This window comes from Drosophila innubila (assembly GCF_004354385.1).
Source record: "Drosophila innubila isolate TH190305 chromosome 2L unlocalized genomic scaffold, UK_Dinn_1.0 4_B_2L, whole genome shotgun sequence".
Taxonomy (NCBI): Eukaryota; Metazoa; Arthropoda; class Insecta; order Diptera; family Drosophilidae; genus Drosophila; species Drosophila innubila.
The window spans coordinates 4,301,024-4,322,113 of NW_022995372.1; the positions used below are offsets into that span (position 1 = coordinate 4,301,024).

The following is a 21,090-nucleotide window of genomic DNA, read 5'->3' on the forward strand; positions in this document are numbered from 1 at the left end:
ATTGGAGCAATTCTTAAAAAAAAATTATGTATCCAAAATTATTTAATTCTTTATCGCAATTACAAATCTTGACAAATTCTATAATCAATTTAGGACTCCACTAAATAGTGATATTTTAAGTAATTTACATTTTGTAGCCCTCGAAAATGCAGAACAAAGAACGAATCGAATAAGCGAAGTCAAGAACAAATATGTTACTGACAATAGAATATTTGATATAAAATATATATAGTTTTATATTTAGTTTGGTGAAATCTCTAAATTTTCATTTAGAAGTTCAAATATTTATGTTTTTGCAATATATATAGTATACTTTATAGGGCTGTAAGTAGTTGCATACGTCTCTAGTGCAAATGTTGTACTCGCTTATTATACCCGTTCTTTTTAATTATTGGCAAACAAATGCAGGGTATGGTCGTAATAAATAAATGCATTAGCACAACTTAATAAAAATTTGCATATTTCATCGTCAGTTGTAGACAAAGGAAAGTACAAATGGGTATATTTGTTGTAAATATTGAACCCAGTTTATGTTAGTGTAGTATTGCTTATAACATGTAAATTATTTAATATTTCTCTGTAAGAAAAATAAAATGATCTACAATATTTTATTAAATTAAAAATATCATAGCAATAGAAGAAATTTCATGAAATAATTCAAAAGCAATTGAGATTATAACCTTTTGAGATCTTTGATAAAATATTAAAAATGTTCCTAATGCGGTCAGCAGTTGTCTTCAAGAAAATAAATCATGCATAAAACAAAAAAAATTTGAAAAGAATGAACCAAATATTATTTAAATAAAGTGTGGTTAATTTATAATGATTTAGTTCTTAGGAAAATTAACAATGGACAAGTTATAAATAGGAAGAAAAATGAATTTATTTAACTAATATATACTTTAATAGATAAAAACTTTAAGTAAATGATAAAGTAAATAAATAAACAAAAAATATTTACATACATAAATAAAAAAAAGAAAAGAGAAATGAAAAATGAAAGCGAGAGAAAGGGAAATAAATTAAGTAATATTTTTAAAAAATAGAACTGAAGTAAATAATAGTTTATTTATTATAATGCAATTTTACTTAATAGGAATAAAAAAAAAAATATATATATATATATATATTTAAATATAGACTACAATAAATTTGAATTATAATAAATTCACAATAGCTTCTGCTCTGTTGCTTAATATTGCGTTAACGCCTTGCTTACAGGGTATTTACGCTTCAGTTCTGTTTGCGTTGTGTTCATTTGCGTTATCAGTGGTTACAGTTACATCAGCGGCAATCACGTTGCTAGTGCAACGATAAGCATCTAAATTTCAGCTGAGAACTAAAATCAATGCATAACACAACCAAAGCGAGTCTCTCCCCCTCTACCGCCTACACTCAGGTAAAATGTTGTATTATTTAAGGCGACAACAACATCAACAACAACAACAACAAAGAGTAGTAAGTAGTAAAATAAGCATAACAATTACAATTCTAAAATAAGCGCAAAAACCAGAAAGAGAAACAGAGAAAAAAAGCTCATTTCCATAGCGGACTCAAGTCGCGAACATGTGAGCTGACGCGTCGCGGGAGCGTTGCACTGACGACTGCACATTGTGTGACACGTGACCAGCGTCAGGGCCCGCCAAGTATTAAGTGTAAGTGCGAGAGAGTCAGTGAGTGAGTGAGTGAGAAGGGCAGCAGATATGCATGGGATAAAGGCATGTAGAGCAGGAGAGCGGGAGAGCGAGCTTAATGGCGATAGCTTATATTACGTTCTTGTTGCTGCTGCGCTGCTGACTTTGACGTCGACGCCAGCAGTGACGTTGTTTCGTAACAGCTTGACGTCTTATTCGCTGTGTGTGTGTGCGTAGTCAGCAAGATTGTAACAGCAGCAATTCTCGACAACGTGAACCCACCCCTCGTTATACCCACCACATTGACCGCATGTGGCGTAAACAATGAGTGAACCCGCAATTATTTATATTTATATTTTATTAAAAATCATAATTTTCTTAATTCCCCAATTAAATAGCAGCTAAAGTAATTTTTAAAAATTTAAGTTGTGACCGACTTTTAATTTCGCCTTTTTCTAATGCATTTTTTCAAGTTATTTTCTTATTAAAGTCTTAGACGATTAAAAAAAAATTTTTTTTTTTAATTTGTTGACGAATTTGAGTATTTTTTTTTATTACATTTTAATTCTCAAGATAATAACTTACTATTTAGCACTAAAACTCTTAAATTTATAAATTAATATAGTATTCAAGTGATATATTGGTAAATATATAAAATTTAAGTAATACGCATAAATTTTTTATAATATGTGAATGACTATATTTCCCATATTTCAAGAGGCGTAAAATCTAAGCTCTAAAAAAAATTATTAAAAATATAAAATTTTAATAGACATAAAATAAGTTTTAGCATAGAAATGTTGGTTTGGTAACATTTAAAAAGAAAAATTTATTTTTTCCTTCCCAGTGTTACCTAAGTCAACGAGAACAAGTCATATTCAAACTCACCCTCATATTCAAATTCACATTCTTTCGCTCTGTCAATTTCCATGGAAAAACGTTAGTTGAACTTCAACACATGATTGTGTTTATACATGTTCATGTTAAATCATCATGATGTTTGGAGTGGGCTGTAGGGTGGGGTGAGGGGTAGCGGATGTGGCGCGATTGGCTGGACCACGTGAGTGTATCGACTCACGTGTAACGGAAACTGGACCTGTAGAATTGACGCCATAATCATTTTGTAATCATGCAAATTATTTATTCCTCTTAAATATTGAATATAAACTAAGAGAAGTATGATTATAAATCGTTAAACAGCTCTTGTCACCTGTTGAGCATACTCATACGAGTACTTTTAACACTAACTGTAAATATAACGTACAAGATTAATCTACGACTTAAAGATAAATTCAAAACTGAATCGATAATTGCTTCAGAAATTCCAAAGAAACCAAAACTAGCTTGAACATTTTTTGCTTGTTTTCAAAACTTAAAAAAAAGTCTCTATTTTTCAAGTATATATCTGCTCTACATATATTTTTATAATTTTTAGAACCCATTTAGCTAAACATATCTAAATATTTTTTCAGCCTATACCATTTTTAATCTCATAATTACAAAGAAAAGTGAAGTAATTAAGGTAAAATATGTATTTAGTTTTTTCATTGGATCAGATTCTTAAGCTTATATGTTCAGCAACAAATTAATTCGTATTGCATAAGAATGTTTGAATACAAAATTAGCAGTTTTTTTGTTTTGTTGTTATTTCACACTTTTTGTAATAAATTATAGGGGCAGAGACAATTGCATAAGTAGCTCAAGTAAATAAATTAACTGATAAGGTTATTCAAGTCGAGTATACTTATACATATGTAATTCTTTCCCGCATAATATTAAAAATCTTATAATAAATGTATATTATTAATTCAAGTTAGCTTTTATATATAATAACTATATTATTATTCATTGTTAGAAAATGCAGTATTACTTGATAACCACAAATTTTTGACCTCTTTTCTACTCTTTCCCCCTCAATTTATAGTCGTTTAATTCCAAGATTTTTTTAACGGCTCTACATGTTATATACTTGTATGTATATGTATTTTATATGTGCTGGCATTTTGTAATCACAATTGAGTATATTTTAATACTAATTCCGTAGAATTCACAGTTTAGCAAGTCAATTAGCCAGTCATTCTTTCAGTCGGTCGGTCAGTTAGTCATACTTGTCCATAATGATCGCTCGTAAAACTTACATAATGTCTCCCGACCTAACTCTAGCTCGTCTGCACATGTTCCTGCCCCTGTCTATATCTATTCTCTCTGTTATACCCTGCACACATCAAATAATGGGTATATTGTGCAAATCAGTTTCATCTACATGTTATGTTCGATCAGGAAGAAAATGGTTTCTATTTAATAAAAAATAAAAAAAAAATATAGTACTTAAGTATATAGTCTTGTTTTGTCTAAAAGAAAATATTTTCCTGCGTTTTAAAGAAAATTGTTATTATATTTTGAATAATAAAATAAAAGTTTTTTCCTTGCTAAAGATAATAGTTTTTTTCTTTCTATAGACAACAATTGTATTTATTTCTTAAAGAAAATAGTTTCTTTTCTTCCCAAAAAATTTTTATATTTTCTCCATGATGAAAGTAGCACCTTTTTTCTGGAAAGAAGAAGTTATTTTCAAAGTGGAAATGTAAACTTTTTTCTTTAGGAATAAATTATACAATTTTCTTCCTAGGAAGAAAATAGTTTAAGTTTTTTCTCAGTATATGTATATAAAGTATACGCATACTAGTTTTTATATCTTACATATTTCATTAATATCAAATAAAATAGACATAATATTGAAGGATTTAAGTGCATAATATTCTTTGGTTACTTTCCCCTTGGGTCTAGGGTATATACCAATCGGGTACGGTCGACTATACAATAGTTTCTTCATTCAATTGCAACAATATTTTTATTGGGGGGTCGTAAATGCATTAGCTTCCTGATAAGATAATTTCAATGACTTTAAACAAGCGACTCGAATTGCTTGAGGGTGTTTTTTTGTTTGAAAAATAAGTAGACTTGTATCAGACCGAAGGGTATATATATAATCTAGAGCTATCAACAAATAACTGTACTTTTTATACACTTTCTATCAGAAAATAGGCAGTTGTCAATTCAATTTCCAGCTGTGGAAAGTATAACAGTTTGCATTACTTAAATGGGTAAAAGAAGAATAGAAGTAAAAACTGCAATGTTAATTAACATCTGAAAAAGAAGAATAGGTAACATAGTCCTGTTTAGCGCTGATAATTAACATAACATAGAAGTTGCGTGTGGAATGTAGACACGCATGAAGTTAACATACTTGCAATCCTGCCAAGCGCTGTTAATTAACATAACATAAAAGTTCCGCTCGATCTGTTTGCAGGCTTGGAAGTATTTTCCTAAATGTTTTACTTTTGCAATTAATAATGATGCAAAATAAATTATACATTCTATCATATTATTTAACAGGTGTTTAATATTATGTATAAAGAACTCAATTAGCAGCGATCGAAGCGTGGCGAATTTCTGTGTCAACTTATGTAAGGTGTAAAATATTTCAAATAATATTTAGACTTAAATTACCGTGGAATGTTGAATTTAGAAAGGGACAACAAGTAGAACTCAATTGCATATTGAATCGCCGTCAGATTATGATGATTCGTTTGTACTTTGAGTATTTTGTTGTCGGTGTTGTTGTTGTTGGAAGCGCTTGCGTCACCTCAAGACAAACTGGCACAGTGTACTTACAGTTAGTCATGCAATTGTGTTGACAACATGTAGAATTTAGATACTGGTTTTTTAATTCTTAAAATTGGCACAGTCAGGAATAATGGAACTGGTTCCGGAACCACTAACAGAAATTAGAAATTTAATCGGAGCCGTAACCAAATTATATTCTTTTTTTCGGTATACATTTATAATGTAATAAAACAGATTAAAAATATAAAGTCCAAGAATAAAATATATAAATTTATTATTTTGTCAAAGCAATTACTTGACATACTGTATGTATATATAGAATATATTCATATATATAGAATATATTCAAACAAAGCACCTTCCCGTCTTCCCGTCATCATATTCTGCCCTCTGCCCTTTCCCCACTTTTCCGCCCTTCGTCTGTATTCGGCGCAATCATGTTCTAGTTTCCAAATGTGCAGCTTAAAACGATACCAGATTGACGCTGATTACTCAACAGCCGAACAGTCGAACAGCTGAACAGCTGAACAGAGAGGCAGAGAAATGTGATCGGTTGCAACGCGCAACAGGCAAACGTCAGTCCAAGTCCAATCAGACGCAAAATTTCACTTTTACCCATGCCACGCCGAGCTGAGCGATTGCTTCAAACAAGTTCGATGCTCGACGCTCGAAGCGTTGTCGCGTGTCGCTACTGCGTGCAGCGACAACGTGACCAGGCTCCGATTCGACTGCGGCTGTCGAGTGAAATGCTTTTACAAATTCAATTGCGATTCAGCATTCGTTCGAAGCGGTTGTGAATGCGCTCGCGAGTCGCGCTACAAATTTGTGAGATTAACAGATGAAAGCAAAAAAAAATATTAAAAGCTACAAGTGTTAACCGTTAAAAGTGTTTAGGCCAGAAACACATCAAAACATTGGCCAGCAACAAAACAAATTAGAGAAACAATTACAAATACTTAATAATTTAAGATCGTCACAAAGATCTCGAAAAGTGCAAGAAATAACAACTTTTAAAACAAAAAATTCTGACGGTTACAATTTGAATTGTTGTGAAAGTGTTTCTTGATAAAAATGCAAATTTAAAAAGGAATATAATAAATTTGTATTTAATCGAAACTGAAGAAATCGAATGGAATTTAACGTTGCAATTTGAAAACATTATGTCGATTGTGTGCACGTTAGAACAGAAAGTGCAATTGTTTAAAGAGGCTGCAACCAACAACAATTTTCTTATACTCAAGAACAACAACAGCAACAACAACTGCAGGGATAATATTAATAACACTCACTTTACGCAGTTTACAACATCAACAACAACAAATAACAACAGCAACGCACAATGTAAGTGCAACAATAAAAAAAAAAACTGAATAAATTTGTTTATAAGTTAACAACGCAAAATAAACTCATGCGAAATATGTAGGCAGCAAGAGAGTGAGAGAGTGTGTAAGAGTGTGGAGAGCATGAGAGAAAGAGAGCGCAGCAGCAGCGCGCTTAGTCATGTTGTTTTTGTGAATTTCGAATCAAGCAGCCGACTGCGGCTGCGACGCTGACTGCGACTGCAAATGGGGCTGTGCCGTCGGCGTAGGAGTCGTAGGGGTTGCCGGCGGCAGCGACGTTGGCAGCGTCTGGCTGCTGACGTGAGTAAGCCAGTTTATGGGGAATGAGAATAACTGACTGTGAATGTGTGCGAGTGTGTGTTTGCTGTAGCACATTGAACTGCAAATGCCAATTCGATGGTCACGGTGAGGGTGAGAGACGACAACGACAACAACGAACACAAACACAGACACAGACACTAACAAATCTTTCCGTGTGATTTCTTGTTTACGTTGCCATTGCCATTCTCATGCATACATACAGTGGCTCACAGCTTATTTGATCTACTGCATTTTAAATTGATTAATTCAGATATAATGTAAAAAATAATACATTTAAAATATGTTTAAGTCTTAACATTTAAAAATAAATCAGCGCTTTAATTATTTATTTTTGTGTACTTATATGTAATTATATATCATTTCCATTAAAAGATAAATTAATTTAAAATTTGTGATACGATCAAATAAGCTGAGGGCCACTGTGCAAATGTATGTATGCATGTGTGTGTATATGTGCTGCCCTTGTGTTGGTGCTGTCGTCTAATTCGCTGATTCTTGCATCATTTGCCGTAATCATTGTGTAAAAATGAAAGCAAATGTGCACTCACACAAATGCACCCACATACATACTATGTATGCAATATATGTGTATATGTATTTTCATACATATTTTGTCTATTGTCGTCGTATTTTGGGAGAGCGAGAGCGAGAACAAGTGTAAGGCCAAGGACTAGACAAAGGAACACACACACATGCACATCTATAATTGCACGCGCGTATGTGTGAGTGTGTGTGTGTGTGTGCTTTCACTAGCTCTTATTAGACTGTTTGGCGTTGGCTGCGTTCTCATTGTCTGCACTCACATTTTAAACTCGATTAGGGTCGATTGTCTGATTAGAACATTAGGCCAATTCATTGATAAGACTTTAGTGTTCAATTGATTGATTAGGCGAGAGTTAACAAATTAATATATCAGATGAAATCTAAATATATTCTAATTGGAATTACACTACAATAGAAGTTTTTTTTGTAATATTTGAAATCAAAATTTATATGATGTAATGTTTATTATTTTCTCAATGCTAATGCAGTCGGATGGGAATGTTCTACAATTTTCGATTCTATCTATAAATTTAATATACAAACAATATAATAAATATTACAATTTGCATTTCACTTAAATTATTTCCTTTGGTTAGTGAGTATCTAGTTGGGTCTAATTGGAACATTATAAATACAGGTTAATTGCAAAATAGAAAAATAATTATAAATGATCATTATGATGATCGTTGACCACTGCCAAGTACTAGAAAATTTACAGAATAGGAAAGAGAAAGTGGAATATGTTTGCTTATTTATTATTCCGACTTTTAAAAGTTAAATGACTATAAAATATTATTTCACAAGCAAAAAAACTTGGGAAATTTTAAAGATAAGGTAAAATTCATAATAATTATTTGTTTTTTTTGGCTTGTTGATTAAAATTCCAATTGGAGTCGTCATGCTCTGGAAATTCCGCTTGAATTTAGAATCAGCTAGTTAAAAAATCCGGGAATTTCTAATTGATAGACATATTAAAAGAACATAAATCTAAAATTCTTCAAAAAGAAACCAATTGCGAAAAATTAAAAGTTTTAAAATTAATAAAATAAGCATGTACTTGTAAATTTTATATAACGGTTTAAGTGTTGTTTAAAATTAAAGGGAAAATTTACAAATAAATTCTTTATTTATAAATATAAAATTGGATATATCGTTAATGAGGTTATAATAGGAAATTGTTATAAACATATGAGAGAAATTATAAAATGTACATGGCTTGTCTTTAATTATGAATTAAAATATAAATTTAGATTTTCCGACTTATCTAATTATCTTCAATTTTTTTTTTTGCTCTATTTTGCAGTTGTGCAGGAGAATAAGCTGAAAGTGCAGTATTATTCTGTGCAGGATCAGCATAGAGAGTATTTGACGCGTCAACTGTTGCACTCCGTGGCACTTAAGCAAGAGCAGGGGAGCGAACAGGAGCAGGAACAGAAACAGGAAGTAACAATACCGACGGCAATGCCCGAGGTGCTCACCCAGAATCACAACAAAGCCTCCTCCATGATCATGAGCAGAATGACGACAATATCACCAACGCTGTCCATGAACGGCAGCTCCAATGAAGCCACAAATTGTAAGTAATCATTAATAGGCATCAAATAGATCTCTTTAATAACAAAATGTCACTCTTTGCTGCAGTGCATCCATTGTCCATGTATGGCGGATCCATCAGTCCACAGTCCAATGACAGCGGCATGTCGGACAGTCACAGTATGGCCAGATCTGGCTATGGCGAGAGTCACGGTCACGGTCACAGTCACAATCTGATGGGCAAACCAAGTAATGGAGGTGGAGGTGGCGGTGGAGGCGGAGGTGGAGGTGGATCACAATCCACATTGACAGCCGCACAGAAGGAGCTCTTCTCGCAGCGCAAACAACGCGAATTTACGCCGGATAATAAGAAGGATGAAAGCTATTGGGATCGTCGGAGGCGCAACAATGAGGCAGCTAAGCGGAGTCGCGAAAAGAGACGCTACAATGACATGGTGCTGGAACAGCGTGTCATTGAGCTGACCAAGGAGAATCATGTGCTCAAAGCCCAACTCGATGCCATACGCGACAAGTTCAACATCTCTGGCGAGAATCTGGTCAGTGTGGAGAAGATACTGGCATCGCTGCCCACCAGCGAACAGGTGCTCAGCAATACCAAACGGGCCAAGATGAGCAGCGGCTCATGCTCCTCCTCATCGTCCTCCTCCTCCTCATCCTCATCCTGCTCGGCCTCGTCGTCGTCGGGAGCGTCACCCGCTGGTGCCGGTGATGGTTACAGCGTTGCAGGCGTTGCTCCTCCCCTGTCACCCATCATCTATGGTCCCAGCTCGAATGCACGCGCCAATGAGGCGACATCCCAGAAGAGCGGCCATCATCATCACCATGTGCAACAGTTGCCACATGGCGCAGCTGCTCCGAGCGCTCCTCCTCCGCATCTACAGTCGCATCTGCAGTCGCATCCACATCCACATGCGTATCAGCAACAGTTGCATGCGGATGCAGTTGCTCCTGCCAATGAACGTCCGCCCAACAACAACAATCACAGCAACAGCAACAATGCCATTGCCAATCTGCATGTGCTGCAACAGGCGCTGCATCGCAATGTGCGTCCCGAGGATTTGGACAGCTTGCGCAAGGTTGTCGCCGTCGGAGCTCTGTACAATGCCGGAGTCGGAGTGGGAGTGGGAGCAACGGTAACGGGCGCAACCGGAACAGGTACGGTAACGGGAGCTGCTCTGTATGCCAGCTCTGCTGCCACGCCCACATCCGCCTATGTCAGCATAAGCAAGGAGCAACTGGAGGCGGCCAATTATCTGCATAATCACAGCATCGATGCTGCCGTCAGCAGCAGCGCCGTGGATGCAGTGAGCAGCACCTGCTCCTCCTCCAACTCTAACTCCAACGCCTCCAACTCCAACTCCGCCACCTCCAGCTCCAACTCTCACTCTTCGTCGTCTGCTGTGAGTTCCGCCGCCGCCAGCGTCTTGAATCTGTCGAGGCGTGCCTGCTCCCCCAGCTATGAGCACATGTTGTCCTCGACCACATCCTCGACACATCACTCGTCCGCCTCCTCAGCTCTCTCGTCCGCCTCATCGTCGGGCGCCGTTTCCGGTGACGATGAGCAGGACCACGACATGGCCGAGGAGACAACGCATCCACATCCGCATTCACATCCGCCTCCGCATGGGCTTCCACATGGCGTTCACTTGGCACCGCCAGCGAGTGACGCCAACAATTGTCTGCCCCTCAAGCTGCGTCACAAATCCCATCTGGGGGACAAGGATGCGGCTGCCACCGCGCTCCTCTCGCTGCAGCACATCAAGCAGGAGCCAAACTGCAATCGGGCATCCCCGCCAGCGTGGAACGATGGTGGTGACAACTCCAGCGATGAGCGCGACTCGGGCATCTCCATTGCCAGCGCCGAGTGGACAGCACAGTTCCAAAGGAAACTCCTGGCACCTAAAGAGGTCGCAGTTGGAGTCGCAGTCGGAGTTGGAGTTGTCTCCAATGTGGAGCGGGAGCAGATGCTTAAGAGCCAGCTGGAACGCTTGGAGTCGGAGGTGGCAAGCATCAAGAGCATGATGATTCTCGCCGATTAAACACAGCGGCGCAAAGAGTATAGAAGAGAAGAGAAGAGAAGAGAAAGTGTGAGAGAAAGATAGAGAGGAGAGGAGAGAGAGCGAAGAGACAGACAAAATTTGTAAAAAGGCAGAGACTTTGGTTCGAGATATTTGAATTCAATGAGAAGGCTAATGCTAATGCTAATGTGAAAGCTGATGATGATGTTGATGCTAATGCTAATGTGAAAGCTGATGTTAATGTTGATGCGAGAGCTGATGCTAAAGCTCAAGCCGAATCTGATGCAAATGCTAATGCTAATGGTAATAAAAAAGCTAATGAACATGGCAATGCAATAGCTTATGAAGATGCCAATTCATTAGGAGTGAATGCAAAAGTTGATGATAACACTTTAATGCTTAACTAATGCAAAATGCTGATGCTGATGCTAATGATAATGCTAATGAAAAAGCCTACGCAAATGATAATTCTGATGCTAAAGCTGGACTTGATTAAGTTGATGGTAAAGCAAATGCTAATGGAAAAACTAATGCAATGGCTAATGCTAATGCTAATGCACACGTACTATATAAAATTGTTTATTCAATTAACTATTTCTGTGTAGAGTTTTTTTCTTAAACGTATCTAAAAAACATATGTATTTCTAAAAACTTATATATATGCGATAAAAACTTTATAGATCTCGTCTTAAACGGACTTCAGTCCAATCAAAAATCAATTAAGAGAATTTTTCATTTCACACACACTCAAACACATATAAAGAATTCATTTATTGTTAAAAAAAAAAAAAAACATCAATTATTTGTGTGTTTAAAAACTATTATTCATTGTTGTTCTCTAAGTTTCCTTATTCGCAAAATGATTATCTATGTATAGATATAGACATATGTTTATACTCTATACAACTTATTTAAAATATATATGTATATTTATATGTTGCTAAGTATTTGCTATTGTTACCAATTTGTTTAAGATAACTACCATAAGAGAAAATATCAACTATATAATTTGTAATTCCAACTGATGAGTCAGAGGAATAAAATCCTATATTATCACTGTACATACATAGTTGTAAGCTTAGCTTACTTATATATTAATTAAAAAGTATATATATTCACACCAGATCATAAAGCAAATAGAAACACTTATATAAAATGCGAGATTAAACTATAAACATTATATTTAATACACATTTTCAATTGGAAGAAACTTTTTTAAAGAAGTTTCAGATTTTACCTTAACAGAGTTTTAAAAAATTATAAAAAAAAAAACATTTTAAATGATATGTGTATATGTATTGATGTAATATAGAATGGAAAGTGAGATGTTATCATGCCAATACCCCGCCACGCCCCCTTTCTCCCCCTCTTACTCGTATTTATATTGTGTTGTACTTGTAGTTTCTGTGTAAACGCTTAAGAAGCTTAAGCTTAGTTATTTTTTAAGTACTAAGTTGTATTATTGTTAATTTATTTACCCATAATTATATATTACAATATATTTATACATATGTATATCTATATAGAATACACGCACCACTATAAAGGTTTTACTACTTTTATTTATGTATCTAGAATTAGTTAAGTGAGAGGTAAATGAGAATAATTACATATGTACATAGTACATATGTATGTACATACAATATATACATACATTGTGTACGATGCGACTCTCTAAATACATACAGACGCATACCAACTAAATACATATATTAAATCGTTTGTTCTGATCAATGAAAATAAATATACAATATTAATATTGAATTAACCAGGTGTAGTTTCAATTTGGGGACTATTATATAATGATAATACGGAAAGAAAAGAGCTCAGATCCAACTATGTAAAAAATCCATGTTAGAAAATTTTGTCAAAATTTAGAATGATGTTAGCTAAAATAATTCAAATGTTTTTTGCTTTATTATTTTTCTTGGCGTCGTGGCACGTGAAAGCCAAACTATTGCTTAGGAGATCGGATATATCACTCGATCCCAATGGCTTTGAAGTGTGCATAGAAAAGGATTTGTTCTCGTTGAGTTCTATGTCCCCGAATGTGTGCAGTGTACGCGTCTATATACCCTATTAACTGAATTGAAATTCACAGTAGAAGAAGAAAGCATCAGCTATAGAAATATCACAGTTGCCGCGATTAATTGCACGAAATATGAAGAATTTTGTACTGATAAGAATATTACAACCTATCCAAGTTTATTATTATTCGAAAAAAATAATAAATTCAGAGAACTTTCGATCTATCTCGATCTGATCGCTTTATTGAAGCTATTGGGATTTCCAAACACAAAAACTTGCAGCTCTGGCGAGGTATTTAAACTGAAACCTCATAACTTCAATTCAACGATTTCTCAGGGAAAATATTTTGTTAAATTTTTTAAGCCCAGTTGTCCCAAATGCGTTTTATTGGCTCCGATATGGAAAGATTTAGCCAAGGAAATGAAAAATGAGACCAACTTATGTGTAACCGAATACAATTGTGAGTCGAACATTTCCGTTTGTCGAGATTTAAATATTCGAACAGTACCGCAGATTCTCTGGTTTGAAAATGGAATAAATGTTCGACAGTACAAAGGCGGACGAAACGTGACGGCCTTGAAGAGATTTGCCGAAGAAATGATCAGATCCGATGGAATCTATAGATCTGGAACTCTATCAACATTTGTAGTTAATAAAATAACTACTTTGAGTGTATCTATAATAATTATAAAACTGTACATTTCTGAAATTTGATCAAAAAATACAATATTTTAATTTGCATAAATCTCAAGTATACAAGACATAAAAAATGTCACTTATTTTAATATTACCAGACCTACTTTCTTACAAATCTGATATTGTCTTTTCTATTTTAATTATTTTTTTTACCTTGTCCTTAACAATGTTTAATGAAGACTCGTTTTCTAAACAATTTTAAAGATCTTGCACACTTAAGGATTTTTTTTGAGACGAGATTGACTGATTTTCTTATAACTCATAAAAACTATACATACAAGATAAATAATAACTCACTATTATCGGAATTTCGTGCAGTAAAATGTGTGAATTTGTAACCAATGTCCTAAAGTTTTCAATAATAAAATATATCACAGCTTTGTATTAGAGATTTATTTATTAGAATTTTTCTTTTGCTTACAACGAAAAAAGGTTGAAAATACTTATATATTTAGAATAATATCATGTATCCCTAAATTTACATTTGTTGCACGCTGTCGGTTAAATTAATATGAAATACAATCCAAAATGAGTATATTAATTAAATTACTTTAAATGTTATTCATGTATATATCTGAATATACATATATATGTATAATATTTATTATGTAATATATATTTTTTATGTGTAAATGTAAATCTTAAACATCACATGAAAAGTTTCTAGTTTTGTTTCTTTTACGGGGAATATTTGCAAATTTGTTGATCGTTATCAATATCGTTATCTTTGGTTTATCGTTCACAAAAAAATCGTTCGTTTGTTATCGTTATCGTTCTTGCAATCGTTATCGTTAGCCTAGGAAAAGCCATCCAGTCCACAAAAGTTAAAGACGTAGGATGAAGACCTGTTTTATAAATTTCATATAAGTGCATATGTAGTATGTATGGTTGTATGTATGTATGTACGTATAAAAGATGCCATACATACATACCTATGAATGTGTGTAGATATTGTACATATGGATTAAGGGAAAAGGGAAATGATTCTAAATAGGATTTGGTTGTAAACATTCTGTATGTATGTCAAGTAATTGTTTTAACAAATTTAACAATTCACTTATTATTATTACTCTTATTATTTAAAATAAAATAAAGAATTAATAAAGAAATTTTTTGTCTTAAACTATTTTCTAATAAATTATAAACAATGCATTTTTTATATGATCTAAACAATTACTTGACTAACTGTATTTGTATTTAACTATTGGTGTACGTGATGCATATATATATATATGTATATATATATATATATATTGTATTTTTTTGTGTCCTTAAATCTTCGATTTGAAAAACAGCAGGCGAGATATTTGTATAGAGGTCGGTTTCTGACGTATTTAGATACATCGATTGTTTAAGTAAAATTTAAGGTGTAACTGTAAATTGTAAGTACTTAGCACTAACTACGAGACCACAATGGCACCTAAAAAGATGCTCCCCATTACAGTTGTAAATTTATTTCGATTTCATTTCATTTTCATTATATTTTTGTTTCGTTTTTTCTGAAAAAAATCCATCAAAATTCGTCTTTCTATCTACAAAGATTTGGGTTTTCTTGATTTGCATGAATTTCTTGTTGCTTTTTTTTTCTTTGGCATTATCTAAGAGAGGTCGAAAGTTTAACGTTTTTGGAAAACGTTGATTTTGGCCTTAAATATTTTGGTAAATTTGGTAAATTTGGTAGATTTGGTAAACTTGGTAGTTTCGGTTGGGTTTCGGTTCATTTTTTGGTGTGATCTTGTGTAAAAGGTACATGAATAAGATTGTTAATCGTGAGCTTCAGTTGCTAGAGATGTGGATAGAGGTGTGGTTCCACTTCCAACTGGTTGGGTACTCTGCTCCTGATTCCATGGATGCACCATGTCGTAATACTTGATGTAATCGTAATCGAACAGCTCGAAGTCGATGCGATATATCTTGAGCAATTGGTCCAATGTTGAGCGATCGAGATCGGCAAAATAACGTTCCACCAACGCCTCGGATTTGATGCCACTCTTGGCCAGATTCCCAATCTTGCGCAGCTTGCGACGTGGCAGTTTTCCCAGCAGCAGAGACTCGAGACCCGCCTGGCGTATGATAAACTCCGAGTCCCTCTGGAATGTCTCCGTTTTCCCAATAATGCTGAAATTTACACTGCACGGCGTGCAGAAACTATAAACTGGTGCCCAGTGCTCATCGAATCGTCGTCTTGCCCTGTGCTCCGCGATGAGAAAGCGCACAAACTCCTCAAAGGTGGGACCGCAACGTGGCCAAGGACCTCCCATACTTTTCTGTCGAAAGCGATGCACAATCTTCGTTCCCAGCGCCTTGTAGAAACTGTTGCGATTCCCCTCCAACTTGTTGCGATACGCGCTCAGAATCCGCTCAAAAGGATCGCGTACAAACAGAAAGGATAACGCACTCGGCAACAGTTCCAGCAGCTCGGACAGCTCTGGACGCGGAAATCGCTGTCTCGCCAATTCCAGAGGCTGCACCTCCGTTCGCTGCAGATACTTGAGATCGTAGCCAGCTGTTGGAATGAATTTAAGCAATCCATTTAACAAATCTATGACAGTATGGAGCTTTTAAAAACTATCAAGAGGAAAGTAAGGACAAAGTAGACAAGAATGGCCAAAAAATTAAATTTTCTAGCTAAATTAAATAAATGATGCAAAATAAATTTAGGGGCCAAATAAAAATAAAAACGATATTCCTCATTAAAATCGGATAAGTTTTGGCAAAGTTATGACAGTTTGAAGTTTATGAAAAAATGTCGAGGGGAAAGTATGGAAAAGTACCGAAAAAACAGATAGTAATGACCAAAAAATTAATTTTTTTAAGTAACTAAAATTTTGATGCAGAATCAATTTAAAGGCCAAAAAATGATCAAAATTGTATTCCGCATGGAAATCGGTAAAGTTTTCGCAAAGTTCTGCCAGTTTGAATTTCTTGAAAAAGTGTCAAGGGGAAAGTATAGAAAAGTAGCCAAAACTCAGACAGTGATGCCCACAAAATTTAATTTTTTAAGTTACGAAAATTTTGATGTAAAATTAATTTAGGGTCCAAATAATGATCAAAATGGTATTCCGCATGAAAATCGGTCAATTTTTGGCAAAGTTATAACAGTTTGAAGTCTTTGAAAAAGTGTCAAGGGGGAAGGATGGAAACCTACGGAAAAAACAGACAGTGATGACGAAAAAATTAATTTTTTTAAGTTACTAAAATTTTAATGCAGAATCAATTTAAAGGCCAAATAATAATGAAAACGATATTCCGCATGAAAATCGGATAAGATTTGGCAAAGTTATGACGGGTTGACGTTTGCGGAAAAGTGTCAAGGGGGGAGTACGGTGAAAGTACAAGAAAATGGTCAGTGATGACCAAAAAATAAATTTTGAATAGTTGCTTAAATTATGATGCAGAATCAATTGCGAGGCCAAATAATGATCAAAATGATATTCCGCATGAGAATCGGTTAAGTTTTGGCAAAGTCATGAGAGTTTAAAGTTTTTGAAAAAGTGTCAAGGGGAAAGTATGGAAAAGTAGCGAAAAAACCGACAGTGATGACCAAAAAATTAATTTTTTTAAGTTACTAAAATTTTAATGCAGAATCAATTTATAGATCAAATAATGATCAAAATGATACTCCGCATGAAAATCGGGTAATTTTTGGCAAAGTTATGGCAGTTTGAAATTTTTGTAAACATGCCAAGGGAAATAATCGACAGTGATGAAAAAAAATTTGTGTTTTCTAACCATGATGCTGAATCAAATAAGAGTTGAGTTGTTGTTTTTCCATGAAAATCGTTAGAATTAATTCGATTGATCAACAAAAAATAAATCGAGATAAACTAGTTGAGAATCGATTCCACTAAAATCTAGCTGTCGATTTAACGATGGATTTTCATACGTATAAAGTTTTAAGTAGTTTAAAGTAATATGTATAATAAAAATTGAAAAATAAATGTGGCTTAAAAATTATAATACTCAAGCACTCACCTAGTATGTTAAAGTAGTACATCCAGGTGCTGCTGGCCGCCTTGAAGACATTGCACCACACAAGATTGTTGTGGCCGGGCGAGATAAAGAACTCCCAGGGATTCGGTGGGTACTTTTCCTGCAGATTGTATCGCTCGCAGACCGTCGCCAAATGTTCGCGACGCAGCTTCAAGTCACGTTCAGTGCGACTGTGAAGCTCCTCGGAGTACTCGTAAACCGGGTTAAGAGTGCTAACAGGAATTTCCGTTGTCCTGACGGCAATTGCAGAGCTTCCATTGCCATTGCTATTGTTATTGGCAGTAGCTGAGTTGGCTCGTTGCTGATCAATTAATCGCTGACGTTGAAGTTGTTGGCGTTTCAGCTTGAGCTGTTGCTTCGATGGCTCCGTGAATTCCGCCGCCTCCAATTCGGCGGCCGTTGCCCGCTCCCGATGCTCGAAGGCGTTGAGCGACTCCCGAAAGAGGAAGGCAAAGTAAAAGACGCCCACCAGGACACAGGTGCCGATCTTCAGGTACGTCTGCAGGCGACGGCTCGATCGCAAGCGAAGGTGCATTTTGTGGATTCGGATCCCTATTCTCCTGTTCTCCAGACACCGCACAGCAGCTACTACATGTTCCAGATATCTGTAAGATGGCAGTTATTCAACCGATCAATTAACATACAAATTTATTATTTATTTATTTTTATTTTTCTATCTACTCCCTTGTACTGTGAATATTTTTCTTAGTTGAATTTATTAGTTTTATTATTCTATTTTTTGCTCATCCTTATTTTCTTTTCTTAAAGAGTATAAATCTTTGTTTTTGGTATGCCTAAAAAAAATATTCGGAATTCGTATGAGGTAGTAATCTGTGAACTTTTTAAATAAAAGTAAATAAAATACACTCGTCTTCAAAGCGGACAGTCGAACTCAATAGGAAACGACACTTGTTGGTGAGTGTACATACACACATACACACAATCACATTTACTGGGTTGCTGGCAATCTACGTCACACTTGAGGCACACACACACACACACACACACACACACACACACATTCATTTAGTCAACACACTCGAAAAATAGGACATCATCCTTAAGTGTCAACATTTGCTTTTGTTTCTGTGAGATTTCATGCTGTCACCCGCAGTTTGACTAGTCCCTGTCTCCCCTCCCCACTCCTTCTACTCCTGCTACTCCTCCACCTTCCAACAGTTATCGCTTTATTTATAGAACTAAGGATTTCTTTTCACTGTACATTTGCTTTAATCCCTTGAGGGAAATTCACAGTTCATATTTGTAAATTCACCAGCATACTTAATGTACTTTATATATATGTATGTATATACAATATGTGCGGTGTTTGTATGTCTTGCAACAACAAATAAAAGATAGTTAAGGTGTCACCACTTTATACTTAATATCCCCACCTGGGAGTATTGGTTATGGCCTCTTTCTTTGGTATCCTGCCTGACAGCTCAACCGTGCTGCTCCCGACGGCGACTCGCACTCAACTGTCGACTGTCGTTTTGCTGGCCGCCTGTGATGCCTTTGGATGAGACTTCCATCCCAAGTCGATTGCTCCTGCGCTTTGCGCATGCCCTTGGAGAGCAACTCATCGGACTGTAACTTGGTGAGTGTAACGAATGGAATTTGAATACTTGGTCGCATTCAGCGTCCAATTACAAAGGCTAGCATTATTTAACAAAATAAAAATCCTGTTGATCTCAAAATTTGTGAAATAATAATTATTATTTCAATTATAATTGGTTTTAAATTTTTACTTATAAATTATAACATAAACTCTTTTACTAATTTTTTATATACGTACTATAATCAAAAAATAAAAGTTATATTTCCATTTGTATTAAAATAAATGAAAAACAATTTTAATTTTTTTTTTAACAAAACTTGAAATTTAATCATTATTTCATAGTATTTATTTTTGGTTCAAAAAATAAAAAAAATAAATTTTTTTCATGAAAAAAATTAAAGTTAAGGTTTATCTTGTTTCCGGAATATTGCACCCCGAAAAAGTACGTCTAACGCTATCCCATTCATATAGTCCATTATGAGGTTTGAAATCATAACTTTTATATACGATTCCTGGATATAAGTATTTGCATTTTCGAATTCTTGCATTTGAATAAAAATCAACGTTTTATTTTTGCATTTTTGTGTATATTAAATCTTTGTATTTTCTTTTTTTCTATAAATAATTTTTTACTTTAAAGTTAAAGTACAAACAAATAATTAATAATAAACTTCTAATACTACGTTTTAAGACACTTTCGTTTTTGTTGTTGTTGTTCTTCTTCATCTTGTGTTGTTGTTTAATGCAATTTTCTTTTAAAATATATTATATATTTTTCCTTTTTCTTTTTCTATATGTGTGTGTATGTCTTTGTTGCATGTATTTGTGTATTGTTGTTGTTGTTCTCTTGTTATTGGTATATAAAAATTAATTATGCTTTTTACAATTCTGTCATTAACATTTTTGCTGCTAATTATTGTGATAAATTTAAATTTGTTATTGTTTTTGCATTTTGTGTAGGGAAAGGTTTGAAAACGGCACTAAATATGCTTTAAATTGTTGACATCCAATAGATTTTTATTGTTTTTTTTTGGGCTTTTGTATGCATAAACGAATCTGCTTTATATATGTATACATAAATTTAATATATACATATATCGGTTCTATATATGCTCGTTATTCTAAGGGGTATTGTAAGGTTTTTGTATTGTGTTCTTCCTTTCTTTAAAATAAACATGTACAAAGTATCAAAAGTCTTATTTAATATAGCAATCATACAATACACATAAGATAATAATATTGAACAATATATATATGCGTGTGAAGAAATATATATATATAATATATACACATACATGAAACACACATAAGTAAATAAATACATATATTAAGATATATATTTATTTATACATAAATATGCCCATATATGTATATATCTATACTTTGTTTTAAATGTGTTTTTGTTTAGCGCTTTGCTTTTGCTGTGCATCTTTGTTTTCCCCTTATTTGTTCAAATAACATTTAGCAAAAATAGAGCCTGCCTTATATACAATGTACAATACAACTGTTGTTGCTGTGGTTTATTTTTTCATTTCTTTTTCTTTTGTATTTTTTTTTTTGTTTTTTGTGGTTTTGTGTAAGCAAAATATATAACATTATATACGATTTGTTTCTCATCTATTATTTGTATATAAGTATATACAGATGTGTTCACTCGCTTTGCAAAACGACAAACAGTTTTCTTATATAATTTTCTCTGTTTCTCTGTGGATATTACGCGGTTCTCCCTGTGAGTTGCCTTGACTAACTTATTGCAGAGGTTTTCATGCGCATATTGT

At 34.4% G+C, this 21,090-nt stretch overlaps 2 protein-coding genes across 2 annotated transcripts; one reads left to right on the forward strand and one right to left on the reverse strand.

Moving 5' to 3' along the window:
- The first annotated feature begins 6,014 nt into the window (after positions 1–6,014).
- On the forward strand, positions 6,015–11,092 carry LOC117781153 (putative uncharacterized protein DDB_G0286901). Its single transcript, XM_034617893.1, has 3 exons — positions 6,015–6,602; positions 8,769–9,041; positions 9,107–11,092. The coding sequence occupies exons 1-3, from the start codon at positions 6,422–6,424 to the stop codon at positions 11,056–11,058; spliced, it is 2,406 nt and encodes an 801-aa protein (XP_034473784.1). The 5' UTR covers positions 6,015–6,421; the 3' UTR covers positions 11,059–11,092.
- Positions 11,093–15,019: 3,927 nt separating this feature from the next.
- Positions 15,020–19,250, reverse strand: LOC117781154 (carbohydrate sulfotransferase 11). The gene is made up of 3 exons (XM_034617894.1): positions 19,149–19,250; positions 17,737–18,359; positions 15,020–16,267 (listed from the first exon to the last, which is right to left on the reverse strand). The coding sequence occupies exons 2-3, from the start codon at positions 18,287–18,289 to the stop codon at positions 15,525–15,527; spliced, it is 1,296 nt and encodes a 431-aa protein (XP_034473785.1). The 5' UTR covers positions 18,290–18,359; positions 19,149–19,250; the 3' UTR covers positions 15,020–15,524.
- Positions 19,251–21,090: the final 1,840 nt, after the last annotated feature.

Coding starts and splice junctions, on each gene's coding strand:
- LOC117781153 (XM_034617893.1), top strand. CDS start 6,422: ATGTCGATTGTGTGCACGTTAGAACAGAAAGTGCAATTGTTTAAAGAG. Junction 6,603..8,768: donor TAACAACAGCAACGCACAAT/GTAAGTGCAACA, acceptor TCTATTTTGCAG/TTGTGCAGGAGAATAAGCTG. Junction 9,042..9,106: donor CTCCAATGAAGCCACAAATT/GTAAGTAATCAT, acceptor TCTTTGCTGCAG/TGCATCCATTGTCCATGTAT.
- LOC117781154 (XM_034617894.1), bottom strand. CDS start 18,289: ATGCACCTTCGCTTGCGATCGAGCCGTCGCCTGCAGACGTACCTGAAG. Junction 16,268..17,736: donor GTACTACTTTAACATACTAG/GTGAGTGCTTGA, acceptor TCATTCCAACAG/CTGGCTACGATCTCAAGTAT.